Source organism: Diadema setosum, chromosome 2 (genome assembly GCF_964275005.1).
Source record: "Diadema setosum chromosome 2, eeDiaSeto1, whole genome shotgun sequence".
Lineage (NCBI taxonomy): Eukaryota > Metazoa > Echinodermata > Echinoidea > Diadematoida > Diadematidae > Diadema > Diadema setosum.
The window spans coordinates 38,354,188-38,366,199 of NC_092686.1; the positions used below are offsets into that span (position 1 = coordinate 38,354,188).

Consider the following 12,012-nt stretch of genomic DNA (forward strand, 5'->3'; position numbering starts at 1 on the left):
GCACACGCTCAGTTTTTATATTTCTTATACATGATTACACAGAGATGTCACACATCACAGCTGCGCTGAACTAAAGGAGCAAAAAAAAAAAACAACAACAACAACAAAAAAACAAACTGTGAAAAGAAAATATGATAGAACACATTCAGGCAGACCTTTTCAGTCACATAAAAGCTACAGAAATGCATAAAAAGAACAGAACTCAATGATATCTCGTATCTTCCTAATACTGTTTGTTATGCGTAGTTGACCGTTTTTGAATGTTTTTATTGTTTTTGTGTATAGTGCTATATAATATTGAAGAATGGAAAGAAGATATAGTGTGCATGTGTTTGCTACAGCGTAAAGATTAGTGAAGTAACAGTGGTTGTTACTGTGTAAACCAACTATTGTGGCAGTATTCTGCATCGAGAACCGACAATCTGCATCGAGAAGAGATTAAAATAAACTGAAAAATGACGCTACAAAATATGTATTTTGGTACTCATCGAAAAATAGTGAAGCTAAAATCACGGATATAGCTTCAAGAATCTCTTCGCAGCTAATTCCCTGTAGATGACCGGCTCAGTATTTGTAAGTCACTACATTTTCAAACACGACATAGAGAAATTTTTTTTTGTCATGAAATATGTCATAAACAATCATAACTGGGATATTCACTTATCTGTAAATAGTCGGCCAACTCAAATTAGCAGAAAAATGTCATTATCCATCCAGATCGGAAGTGAAACTTGTGTTACGTATTTTAATGTGTTCTTTAGGCAGATGACGATTATGCACGAAGGTGGAAAATGTACTGATGACAGCGGCGAAATACTTCCTGATGAGTTCAAACGTAGTTCGCTCGTTCACACTTGCTCCCGAGTTCACACTTTCAGTCTTCGCAATGCAGCGTACAACATGCAAATCCCTCTTGTTTAACAGGATTTGATCTCATCTCTTTTTAAACTCTCTTCACCAAAAAGTTCAAGACTAACGATCGGACGTATTCTCTACGTCCTGATCGCGTTGCCGATGCCAAGGATTGTGTTTGCTGAACCGATGCCGTACCTCCCGACTGGAAAAGGAGAATTGAACGAAAGAAAATTATACAATTTCTCAATAACACAGCAACATTATGTATCAGAACCAGAATAGTTTACATGATCTTGGCGCGCCAATAAACTGGTATAAAATACATAATTAACTAGATCTGTCGTCTTTGGGACATGATACATATATGGTATAAGTTTGAAATTGATAGGCAGAGGACCTTCTGAGCTAACCTCTACACAACTTTTGAGGAGAAATAAGAAGAAGAAGAAGAAGAAGAAGAAGAAGAAGAAGAAGAAGAAGAAAGGTCCTGTACATAAACAGAAAGTGATCCGAGAGGATACTCGGATCAAGTAATTATCAATATCAACTAGCATATCATATTCCCACCATTACCAGAACCTTATATTACATTCAAATGTCAAATCTCAAATGATTTTATTCCCATATAAAGTGATTAAAGTACAGAGTAATATACGATTAGCCAGGTGTCCATGTCAAGATTTTGTATGAAGCGTAAGAATGACAGCAAGTAGGGCCTAGATAATACCACAACATTGATTATTGACACAAAAATACATTTCGTTGAAGACCAACATTGTAGCATATGAAAGAGAGAGAGAGAGAGAGAGAGAGAGATAGAGAGAAAGAAAGGAACAAAACTTTTTCAGTAATTATCGAAGAGTATACAACGCTTTCACAGCCGTTTTCACCTTTTACTCTCGAATTGTCTGTTTGGAGCAATCCTATCTTTTACGGTCTCTCTGGACATCGTTACAACCATCCAACCATTCTTTTTATGTTCTCAAGTAACGTTTGATTGTCTTCATTTCTCACGTGATGGGAAATGGTAACATCTGTTCTATATAATAGTCATGACGTAATGAATTCGTGAAGTGATTTGGCACAGACTTTGTTTCTGTAGAATAACTCCAAATTCAACCACAACCACTTCAAAGTGTCTTACATTTGGTAGGCTTCGGTCGTTCAATTTGCCAGTAGTTGAATCCTTCACGCGCGCGTTCGTTGTAAGAAGTCCGGAGATGCTCGGATCGGCTTGTCGGCTTCGGTCGGTGCATCTCGTATGATCCCGGCATTCGTCCAGCCATCTTTCGGACGAGCATGGCATTGAACGTCGGGTCATTGACCCGGGCGATGGTACCATTATTGTTGTATTGAAAGGTTGCAAGGCCCTCTCCCTTTGGAATACTCGGTGCATGTCGGTCTGGAAGAAAAGAAAATACCCAAACCATTATGATTAGGCCTATATGATATAATGACTGTTAAAAAAGTATCTCTAGACCTGATGGTAGATCTAGGCCCTATGTTTTACTTGAAATATCAGTCCAAGTAACATATTGTAAGAACTTTAGTGTTGTTATCTTTTCTAATAAATATCAGGCCATTCGATTGAACAACAATTTTTCAAAGGATATTCATTATTTTGACCATAGACGCGATGTCAATTCAGCGTTACATACGATTGCCCCCAAATTTTCACTTTGGCAAAAAATTCTGAGATATTGTTTGAAACAAGGTATATATACAGTATCATTCAAATGTTCTAAAAGATCATTGTATTGGGGTAATGCACGTTGGAACAACACCCGACACGCCTGAAATGTACCCTTTTAATGTGGAAATACCCTAGTCCAATTACAAGTACGTGTATTTTACTACTGGTTATACTCTTATTGTCATAGAACTTCAAAAACAGAACAAACAAACAAAGAGACTACAAAACGTACCTGCGTAACTCACAAGCTGGCCAGAAGGAACAGCGACCTCAAATGTCGTGGACTGTATCGCAAGAAAACAATCGTAGACAAAAGTATGAATAAAATCTCATCTTTCCGTATGTTTACACATACAGCAAAAGTCTCTATTTTTATATTAAGATACATCTCCTTTTATATCATATTTGATGTGTATGAATTAATATCAGATTCTGCTCTTTCCTTTTATGAATGTGGTATAGTCAAAGTACATGCTGTTGTCGACAAGTGTGTTTGCCCATTTGAAGCTACTGTAATTATGGTAATACTATTACTGTCTGCATTTAAGACCTGTGGTTTTTATCAGAGGTGGGTCTCTTGCCATCTTTCTGGTTTTATCCAGAAAAGTGCATGAGGAAGAGTTTTCTGCTAGAGTGTGACCACAAAAATAAATCAGTCTGAACCGCAAACGAGAAGAAGATGAAGGACACCCTTTGAAAAACGTGCGGTATTTTCTTAAAAGAATATTGAAGAAAAAAATCACGTTCACCATGACTGTGTGAAGGAACAATAACATTTAAACACATGCAACATCGCCCATCGTTCAGCGCTGCACACATATGCAATCAATACTGCAGACACGAAATTAAAGAAATCAAAAAAGCAAATCACAGAGAGCAAGAATATCACAATCAAACCAAAACAAGCTTCAGATATGGTCACATTTGAACAACTATATTAGGGTTTACTTTCCCAGATATAAAGGTAAGTTACCATCACAGAGATTTAATACCGGTCTTATATCTCTATACAATCTCTTATACAATCGTTAGAGTCACCGTATATCAGGTTACTACGCCTGCAGGTCAGTGGTTGTTGCTCATGTGCCGCAGATGTCATGTATGTTTTAAACGGCACTATAAAAAGAGTGGGTGATGTTGTCACTTGCCCTGGCCATCTGAATAAGAGCTTAGGGTCTTTACGTGTTTGCGGTTTAGACAGCATAGATTTGTCGGTTCAAGAGTTAGATATCCCTATCTGATTACAGAAACGATTTTTAAGTTTGTTAGTCTGCCCATATCCACTGTCAATATTCAATCAACAAAGAAAAATCAAACGCACACGAATTCGATGTGAAATTCTTGTCATCTCCTGAAAGAGATATATCGACATACTTTTGCAGCATATGCAGGCATATTTCACGCCGCCAAAGCTGGTAACATTCCTTGCAGTAAATCACATCCATCTCGATTCGCAGCCAGCGCTACTCAATATCAAACGTGATTAAGTTCCACCGTTGTTGTTATTATCATCATTATTATCATTACGAACAGGATGTGTTCTTGGCACTTCGTAACCATGGCAACATCACGACGCGTCAAATTTCAAACTGTCATATAAGTCCAGAAATGACTACACAATTAAGAAAAAAGTCACAATAAAAGGAAGAGACGGAAAAAAAAATTCTCAAAACATGAACCTCAAGAAAACCCTTTCACCATCAGTGCTAGTGACGTCACTACCACGTTGCAAACATGCATTGATACTTACGTATGCCATCCTCGTTGCTTCTTCAATCTTTTCGACAAAGTTACGCATTTCAAGTAAAAGAGCACATAATCTTAAGATATGACAGTCACGCAAACACAAATCATCAATTTCACTTGGAATGCACTGCAAGGCAAATACATTCATACAGATATTATATATTTATGTTGTATTGACATGTTTGAAAGATCAGGGGAAAGCCGTATGGACAAATCAAATGTTCAACCATAAAAGCATATTAAACCACGTCTTCATAGAAGCACAGCATTTATATTGTTTTTCTTTTTTCTTTTATTTTCACATACATTTCTGTTCTATTAGTATCAAGCAGCTTAAATAACAAAGAAGGTCGAATTATATCAAGTGATAGTGACTCAAGCCAATATGAATATGAAGACGGGATAAAACGAAATCACTTGTATTCTTTTATGTTTTTCAATAGAGATATTTCGTCACCTATTTGAATATTGTAAACAGTAATTTAAAACACACAAAAAATCCCTTAACAACCAGAACACTCGTTTTAATTGGTCCTTTTTAACTTGCATTATGAAAAATGCAATTAAGTCTCGGACTCGAGGTTAACCAAACAGAATAACAAAAGCTACGAAGTACAACGTGTAGGTGAAAAAGAGAGAGAAGCATTCAGAAACTTGAATACATTCGAAACTTCCGAACTCTACTGTAACGTTACGGTGGACTGTTTGGGTTCAAGATTAATTGCGCCTCCATTTGCGGAGTAACCACATGATCTAGTCTACATACCTTGATCTTCATCTTTGTCCAGTGGTCTGTGTGACCTTGCATCATGTTGACCGGATCGTGCCTCGACCACCAGGTCAATCTGCAGGCACAGACACGAATAAAAGAAAATGAACAAAACGACTTCGTCATAATATTTTAACTGTCATAGTAGAATCCAGTGATTTCAGCCAAATTATCAAATTCAATCTAAAGGTCGATCTGACGCTTTGTTCAAGATAGACATATTAGATAAAGAATTTTTTTTTCTATGAAGATGAAACGAACAAAACATTTGTGTGGAATAAGCCAGTTCGGGTTAGCTCATGTACAGATGGGTACAAATGACCTCCTTCTTTCTCAGTTGATTAGGCACTCCACTAGTCTTCAAGCAACAGAATGCATTAGCTTGCCCAACGTAACAATTCATGGAATTCATCAGTCATGTTCAAACAAAGGATGTGCTCGCGTAGACCAGGTGATCAGAATAATCCATCAATTGACACTTCGGAAAACATCCATTTATTTTGCATTGAATGTAATGACAATCTTCTTCTATTGATATTGCCAAATACTGCTTTTGCTGCCAGGTTAATGTGATGACAAGCACCACTTTAATACAAGGATCACTTGAATAATCATTGCATCACAGATGACCTTTTTCTGCTCATGCTCAAAGTGGAACCCCGAACTGGCTTATCGCACTGTGACATGTTTTTAAATAGCATCGATGTAAACCCCAAACCTTTCATGACAAAAATGAAGGACAAAAATGGGTGAAACAATTCTCTAAAGTGCTCGTGGCATTATAGAGAATAATGAGAACGAAAATGAAACAATGTGTAACCGTAGTTACGGCATGGACATTGGGACAGCTCCGTATACTACGCCACAGGGGCATAATTTGGCGCTAAAATGATTAGAGCGCATGCTTACATGCATTTGCGTTTGACGACAATCTTTTTAAAAATAAAATCAACATGTGAAATAAAAAAAAACAAACCATTGTCTTGCATAGTTAAAACGCGTTACTTCCGACAAAGAAAGGCGAAATCTGTAAAATCATCATTATTGCGCTTGTAGTTATCGTCTTCAACGTTTTGTCTATATCTAAACCCCAAGAGAAACCACTCAAAGTGCTTGGGGTTTACTGCATGGCAATTCGCGCAGGAATGGTGATGGTGATTAATATTGTTATTATTCTCATCATTATCAGGATAATTATCATTGATTTACCGCTGACACATGCAAGAAAATGCGGCTAGTGATATTCAGTAAACGCGTCGGGATTCAGAAATTTGACGGACTCTCGACTTGGGGATTATTACTACATATTGTATCTCGCTTCCCTGTATGCCTACAGTATGTAATGTTCCATTTATTACCGGAAGTGCAATTCGCCAGAATCATCAAGTTAATGTCTGCGTGTGTCCATGCATGCATTTACATACATGCGTATACATTTTGTGTGTAAGTGTGTTCGTGTGTGTGTGTGTGTGTGTGTGTGTGTGTGTGTGTGTTTCATTATTGATGTATTCTGGGGCTCCTGCAGTCAATTTCGCTTCTAAGTCGCCGAATGTGTCACTGATGAAAACTGACAAACGGTGCATTTCCATATCATATTTGCGATTGCCACAAGGATACATGTTGCTTATAAATTGATTTTGAACCACGAAACACCAGTCAAATCTATTCGATCAAGCAGTTTAAGATTAACTTCTATAGTGCTAGAAAAATATGAAATACTAAAAGCATAAAAACTACTGCAGCCGTCTAACATGCGCAGGCTTCACGCTAATTCATTATTCTATAGTAGTTATCAGCAAAATTGGATGGGCCATTCAAGGTCTTGCTATGCTCCAGCTTATATTGTAGCACAGTGAAAATGCAGTGACTGAATCCATGGATGCAGGCTGCGTGCGGATTCAATTACTCGGAAGTCTGAAAGTCAATTCTACAGGTTGGCAAGCGCAGCATGAAGAGTCAAATCATTTTACTTTCATAAAGCCAGGCTTAAAATATCATATATCAATCGGAACCCAAACTGCACATTGAGCCGAGATAATAATTTCAGCAAATCCACAACTCTCAATTGACACTTGCGAATTGTGTTTATCGTAGTACTGTTAATTGGTCTTAATTGGGGAACTTCTTGTATACAGCCCTTTCCCTTTCTGCTTGTAAAAGGCATCACTGCTGTATTATTTGCAACACAACAATTTGATATGAAGGATACAGATTTCTTTCGTTTCTATCATGTCAAAGACTGGAAGTTTAAATGATTTGTGTACAGGTCATTTTAGGAAAGTAATGTGGTGAAGCAATGAAATCATCATTTTGATTTGCATAAATACTTGCGACTATATTAATGACTGTTTCATTAAACAAATGAAAATGAGAAATTCCATCAATATCTTTTTTTAATTTTGATATTTACTAATGTTCTGCTTTTTTTGTAAGTGTATTTTAAATGTCACATTCATTATAGCCAATAGAATGCAGACTCAATATGTGGCAACGCATGTTCATTGCCGAGCAGTATATAGTAATTCAGCTGGCCCTATCTTTTGTATATGAATGAACCCCCCCCCCCTCCACCCTACGTAGCCATCAGCACAAAGTATGTATTTTCAGACCATGCCGAGAGAAAATTGCTGAGAAGGTACTCGCTTGTTTCCAAGCAACGACACGAAGTGAAATTGACGTGCTCAGAAGAACCTGCGCGCTGAAATCAACTCGTGGTTGACAAAGGACTGTTATCCTGGCATAACATCACTGTGTAGTGATTAAACTCAACAATAAACATAAGTGTGGCCCTTCCATTTCAATTGTATTATTTCCAATCATGTATATAGACTGTATCCCTTTTTTCCTTAATCTAAGACAAAACAAAACATCAACCTTCTGTTATCGATGATGGGTACATGAAACGACAGAGAAGGGATTTTCATAATGTATTCGAGCTTTAGCAGTAATTTTATATGTCTTGATAACCTGCTGTCGAACACATTGCTATCAGAATTACTGCTCTTCAGTGTTAACATCAGCACCACTAAGCTGAAGCTATGTCAGTCAAAATGATGTCACTTGCTACGAGCTAATGATTTTATACAAGTGTTAACACAGCGTCTTTATATATAAAACCCATACTGAAGTACATGTATGTTTTCCTTGAAGTGTGCACAAACACAAATAAACACACCGATAGTTTGCGACAACGGGTTCCCTTCTCATTACCACACAAAATATCCAAATGAGCACAGTAACATTTCGAAAAGTAAGATTTTACTCACGACGACTTAGTCGATGACATTGGTCTTTTGTAAGACCCGGTGTAAGACGACATCTTCCCCCTAGTTTGTGTGACTCAACGAATGTAGAGAACAGTAAATTGAGTCACCAAAACACCGAGTAGAAATAAAAGATTCACACACGGACAGACGACGCGTAGCCAAGCGCAGCGATTGTATACGCCGACGGTATCGATAACCTGCTAATAGAACAGCGGATCGCTAATCCCTCACCGCAAATGGTTTGGCGTGTTCCGAGCTTTCAGGCAACCAATACTTCGCAAGGGGCCCCCACTCGCGTCCGTTGCTGGGGCAACCGTAAACTACTTGTGAGTGCGGGAAGGCGAAAAGGACCAATGGGTCGGGTCAGTCAAAGGTCCCGCTCGGGGTAGGGGATTTCGGCGTGTACCCCATACCACGGACTATGACAACAATAGGTTCGTCTTAAGTCAGTCCTGATTGTATAGCGTCGTTTTATTTATTGTTAAACAAGCTGAAGAGTTAGCATGTTTAACGAAGTGGATTTTCTTGCCTTCTTCACTTATTATTTAACGTTGACATCCCATACCGATGAATCGATGATGTTACAAATCAAAACGTGAAATAGACTTATTGTAGAAATGTAACAAACTCGAACACGTGGAAATTAATACGAAGTGTATTCGTAAGCATACATAAAAGTTGGGTCTGGTAATAAGGACTAATTTCTGAAGGTTTTTGAAAGCATGAGGCGCGGAGGACACGATAGGGCAGTGCCGGAACGATGTACTACAAATTAATTGAACACCACAATTTAGTACGGTAATGTGTTACATTAGCATACATAAACTAGTAGGTCTATTGTCCTTTTACAGTACAGAGTAAAATATTCGTATGAGTGTATAATAATTTCAGTGCACATGATGTTAAAAACTGAGCGTCCTGCCATCTACACTGTGATTATGATGTTCTCATGGGTCAGTTCTTTATCCGTTATTATCTATTTACATCAACGGTATTGTCGAATATTACAGTGGCGAATCCAGAAGGGGCGCACAGGGCGCCCCCCTTATCATTTTTTTTTTTTTTTGTTAATCTCTGTTTGATAAAATATGAGCTGAGGTGAGATTTTTTTTTTTTGCATTTTGATGTTTGCAAATGGTGCAATTTGATGCATGTTTTTGCGTGTTTTATCGACTTGAAAGAGTCCCACTTGTTTAAGGTAGCGATATATTTTGATGTAGATTATTGATTGAACAATTTGCCTACAAAATGATATCATTAAATAAACTTCTTATTAATTCTTACACTGAATATCATGAACGCGACCGAGCCCGAGCGAGCGGAGCGAGGGGGGGGGGGGGGGGTGGGAGGGGTGCGGTGATGAGAACTTTTTTGTATTTTGTTGTTGTAAATGGTGCAATTTGATGCATGTTTTGCGTGTTTTATCGACTTGAAAGAGTCCCACTTGTTTAAGGTAGCAGTATATTTTGGTGTGAATTATCATTGAACAATTTGCCTATAAAATGGTATCATTTAAATATCCCGTACGAGGGAGCTTTTGCCTTTTTAAAGTTGAAATTGATATATCTCGTATGCGCATATTTGATGGAATATTTGGGAAATTAATAAAAAAAAAAAACAACCCAACAACAACTGATCTGGGGGAACTGAGCAAGGAAAGGGTTGATTAAAAGGGGATATCCCCCTTGTACATGAGGGAACTTTGGAGTTTTCGGAATATTAGTGATAAGTCTTGTGCACTCAGAATTATTCAGATTTTTTTTTTTTTTTTTGTTTTGAAATCTGAAAAGTGTACTAAGGCTAGGTAGGGAAAGGGGCACAGCAGGAAGGGTTTGGGAACGGGTATCCCCTCCCAAGCAAGAGAGATTTTGCACTAGTTTTTGAATTGAAATTCAACGATCTGGTGCACACTTTGAGTGAAATATTGAAACAAATTATGATCTTACTTGATGAAAGGTTGAAAGGGAGACCCGCTTCATGCACATGCATACAGTACATACGCATCTTTTTTTTTTTCCAAGTCCCCGGTCCAATCTTATGGGGGGGGGGGGGGCGACGGCCCCCATCGCCTCCCCCCCCCCCCCCCCCCCCCCCCCCTCTTTGGCTACGCCAGTGCATGGAAGACTAGTCTGGGCTCCGTCCCCTTTTCCTTGACGCCATAAACCAAGAGAGGGCGCAAATTTTCTGATTGCGATAATCGTGAGACAGCGAGCCCGGTAACTTCTCGGGCATCGCAGTTCTCGGCGTATCGCAACCCTGTCGGGTGTCACGCCCTCATACGGCTTGTCGCGTACACTGAATCACCGCTACGAGTAAAAAGAAACCGGAAGCTAGACTAATGGAAGAACAGCTAGTGCACCTCAATTAATACGGGCTATCCAGCCACCTTATATGGAAAATAATACAAACAAACGACTTTGCAGCATTTAGTTTGCAGAGACTCCAACCCCAAGCACCATCTGATCTGGAGATTCTCCCGCCCGAAACCCCTAGCAAACGGGAGACTCCAAGTTGATGTGTGCGAAGCGCGAAGTTCCTAGGGTTCTAGATGTTCTCTGGTGCTGTCTAAGGTTTATTTTTTCAACATACGATAGAAATAAGTAAGAAATCCTTTCCACCGGGAGACACAGAGCTAGGGCGGGAGAAATCAAATTTCAAACGGGAGAACGGGAGATTGTGCAAAAATGGGCTTTCGGCGGGAGATCTCCCGTCGAAAACGGGAGAGTTGAAGTCTCTGAGTTTGTTAGTTGCTGTGAGGATACCTATATCTTTTGCATGGAGGTCTTCGATGTTGAGAAAACCCTGCTTGATAAAGGTAACTATATAGGCTCCTGTTAAGGCACGTTTGGTATGTGTTATATAGGAGACTGAGTTGTTAAGACTAGTCATACAAGGTCTGAAGACACAGACTATATGATAGCCAGTACAGTATATCACATACATGCATCTATATGTGTTGTAGACACGATGAGACTGCAACTGAAGTAATAAAGGAGTACAGATGTGCTCTTGTGATTGGGCTTCAAATCGTGACTTTGAATTGTCTGTATTTCGGCTCAAGTGAACTCACAAACATAACAGTAGGCGAACTGAATAAGGATGACAGCTATGTATAGCAAATGCAGGTAGTCATTTGAGGCTGCCACAACTTCAGTATCTGCTATGAGTGAGTACCATCAAGATGCCAGAGGTGATGAGCCTCCATTGACGGCCACATGAACTGGACTACCATGTCCTGAATGTTAAAATAAGAACATTTTACATTTTACTAAATGACAGCATAAAGACATGCAGGTTATGCTCAGTCAAAGAGAAGGTACGTTCCAACTTTCTTGTGTTAATTAGAATCTTGGTTTTGAAGCCTTTTGGGGGTTGTTCCAAGTAATCAGAAGTTAATGTAGAAAAAAAAAATGTCATGAAATGGACTACACATTTTATGATATTGGCCACGTAAGTGAAGATCAGGGTATCCTAAATCATCACAAGTAAACATGCATTCACATTGCATAACTCCTTTAGGGACACAAATTTAGAATGATTTACGCATGAAATGAAAGTTTGGTAAAAGAAAACGTGAAGGTTTTTGTTCCCAATTTGAGAATAAGCAAACTGTGTCTCTTTTGTAACTGTCTTAAATAATAGAAAACTTACTTCAATTCTGGAGTCACGGATGTCATCTAGCT

General features: G+C 38.7%; 1 protein-coding gene across 1 annotated transcript; it reads right to left on the bottom strand.

The window, feature by feature from the left end:
- Nucleotides 1-209: 209 nt before the first annotated feature.
- On the bottom strand, nt 210-8,497 carry LOC140242502 (uncharacterized). The gene is made up of 5 exons (XM_072322241.1): nt 8,330-8,497; nt 5,061-5,139; nt 2,781-2,832; nt 2,000-2,257; nt 210-1,057 (listed from the first exon to the last, which is right to left on the bottom strand). Exons 1-5 carry the CDS (start codon nt 8,380-8,382, stop codon nt 993-995), a joined length of 507 nt encoding a protein of 168 aa, XP_072178342.1. The 5' UTR covers nt 8,383-8,497; the 3' UTR covers nt 210-992.
- Nucleotides 8,498-12,012: the final 3,515 nt, after the last annotated feature.

What these genes read in the sequence shown, in the direction of transcription:
- LOC140242502 (XM_072322241.1), bottom strand. Translation starts at nt 8,382, where the DNA reads ATGTCGTCTTACACCGGGTCTTACAAAAGACCAATGTCATCGACTAAG. An exon ending in GGACAAAGATGAAGATCAAG is followed by an intron (nt 2,833 to 5,060) that starts GTATGTAGACTA and finishes CTTGCGATACAG; the next exon opens with TCCACGACATTTGAGGTCGC. An exon ending in CCAGCTTGTGAGTTACGCAG is followed by an intron (nt 2,258 to 2,780) that starts GTACGTTTTGTA and finishes CTTTTCTTCCAG; the next exon opens with ACCGACATGCACCGAGTATT.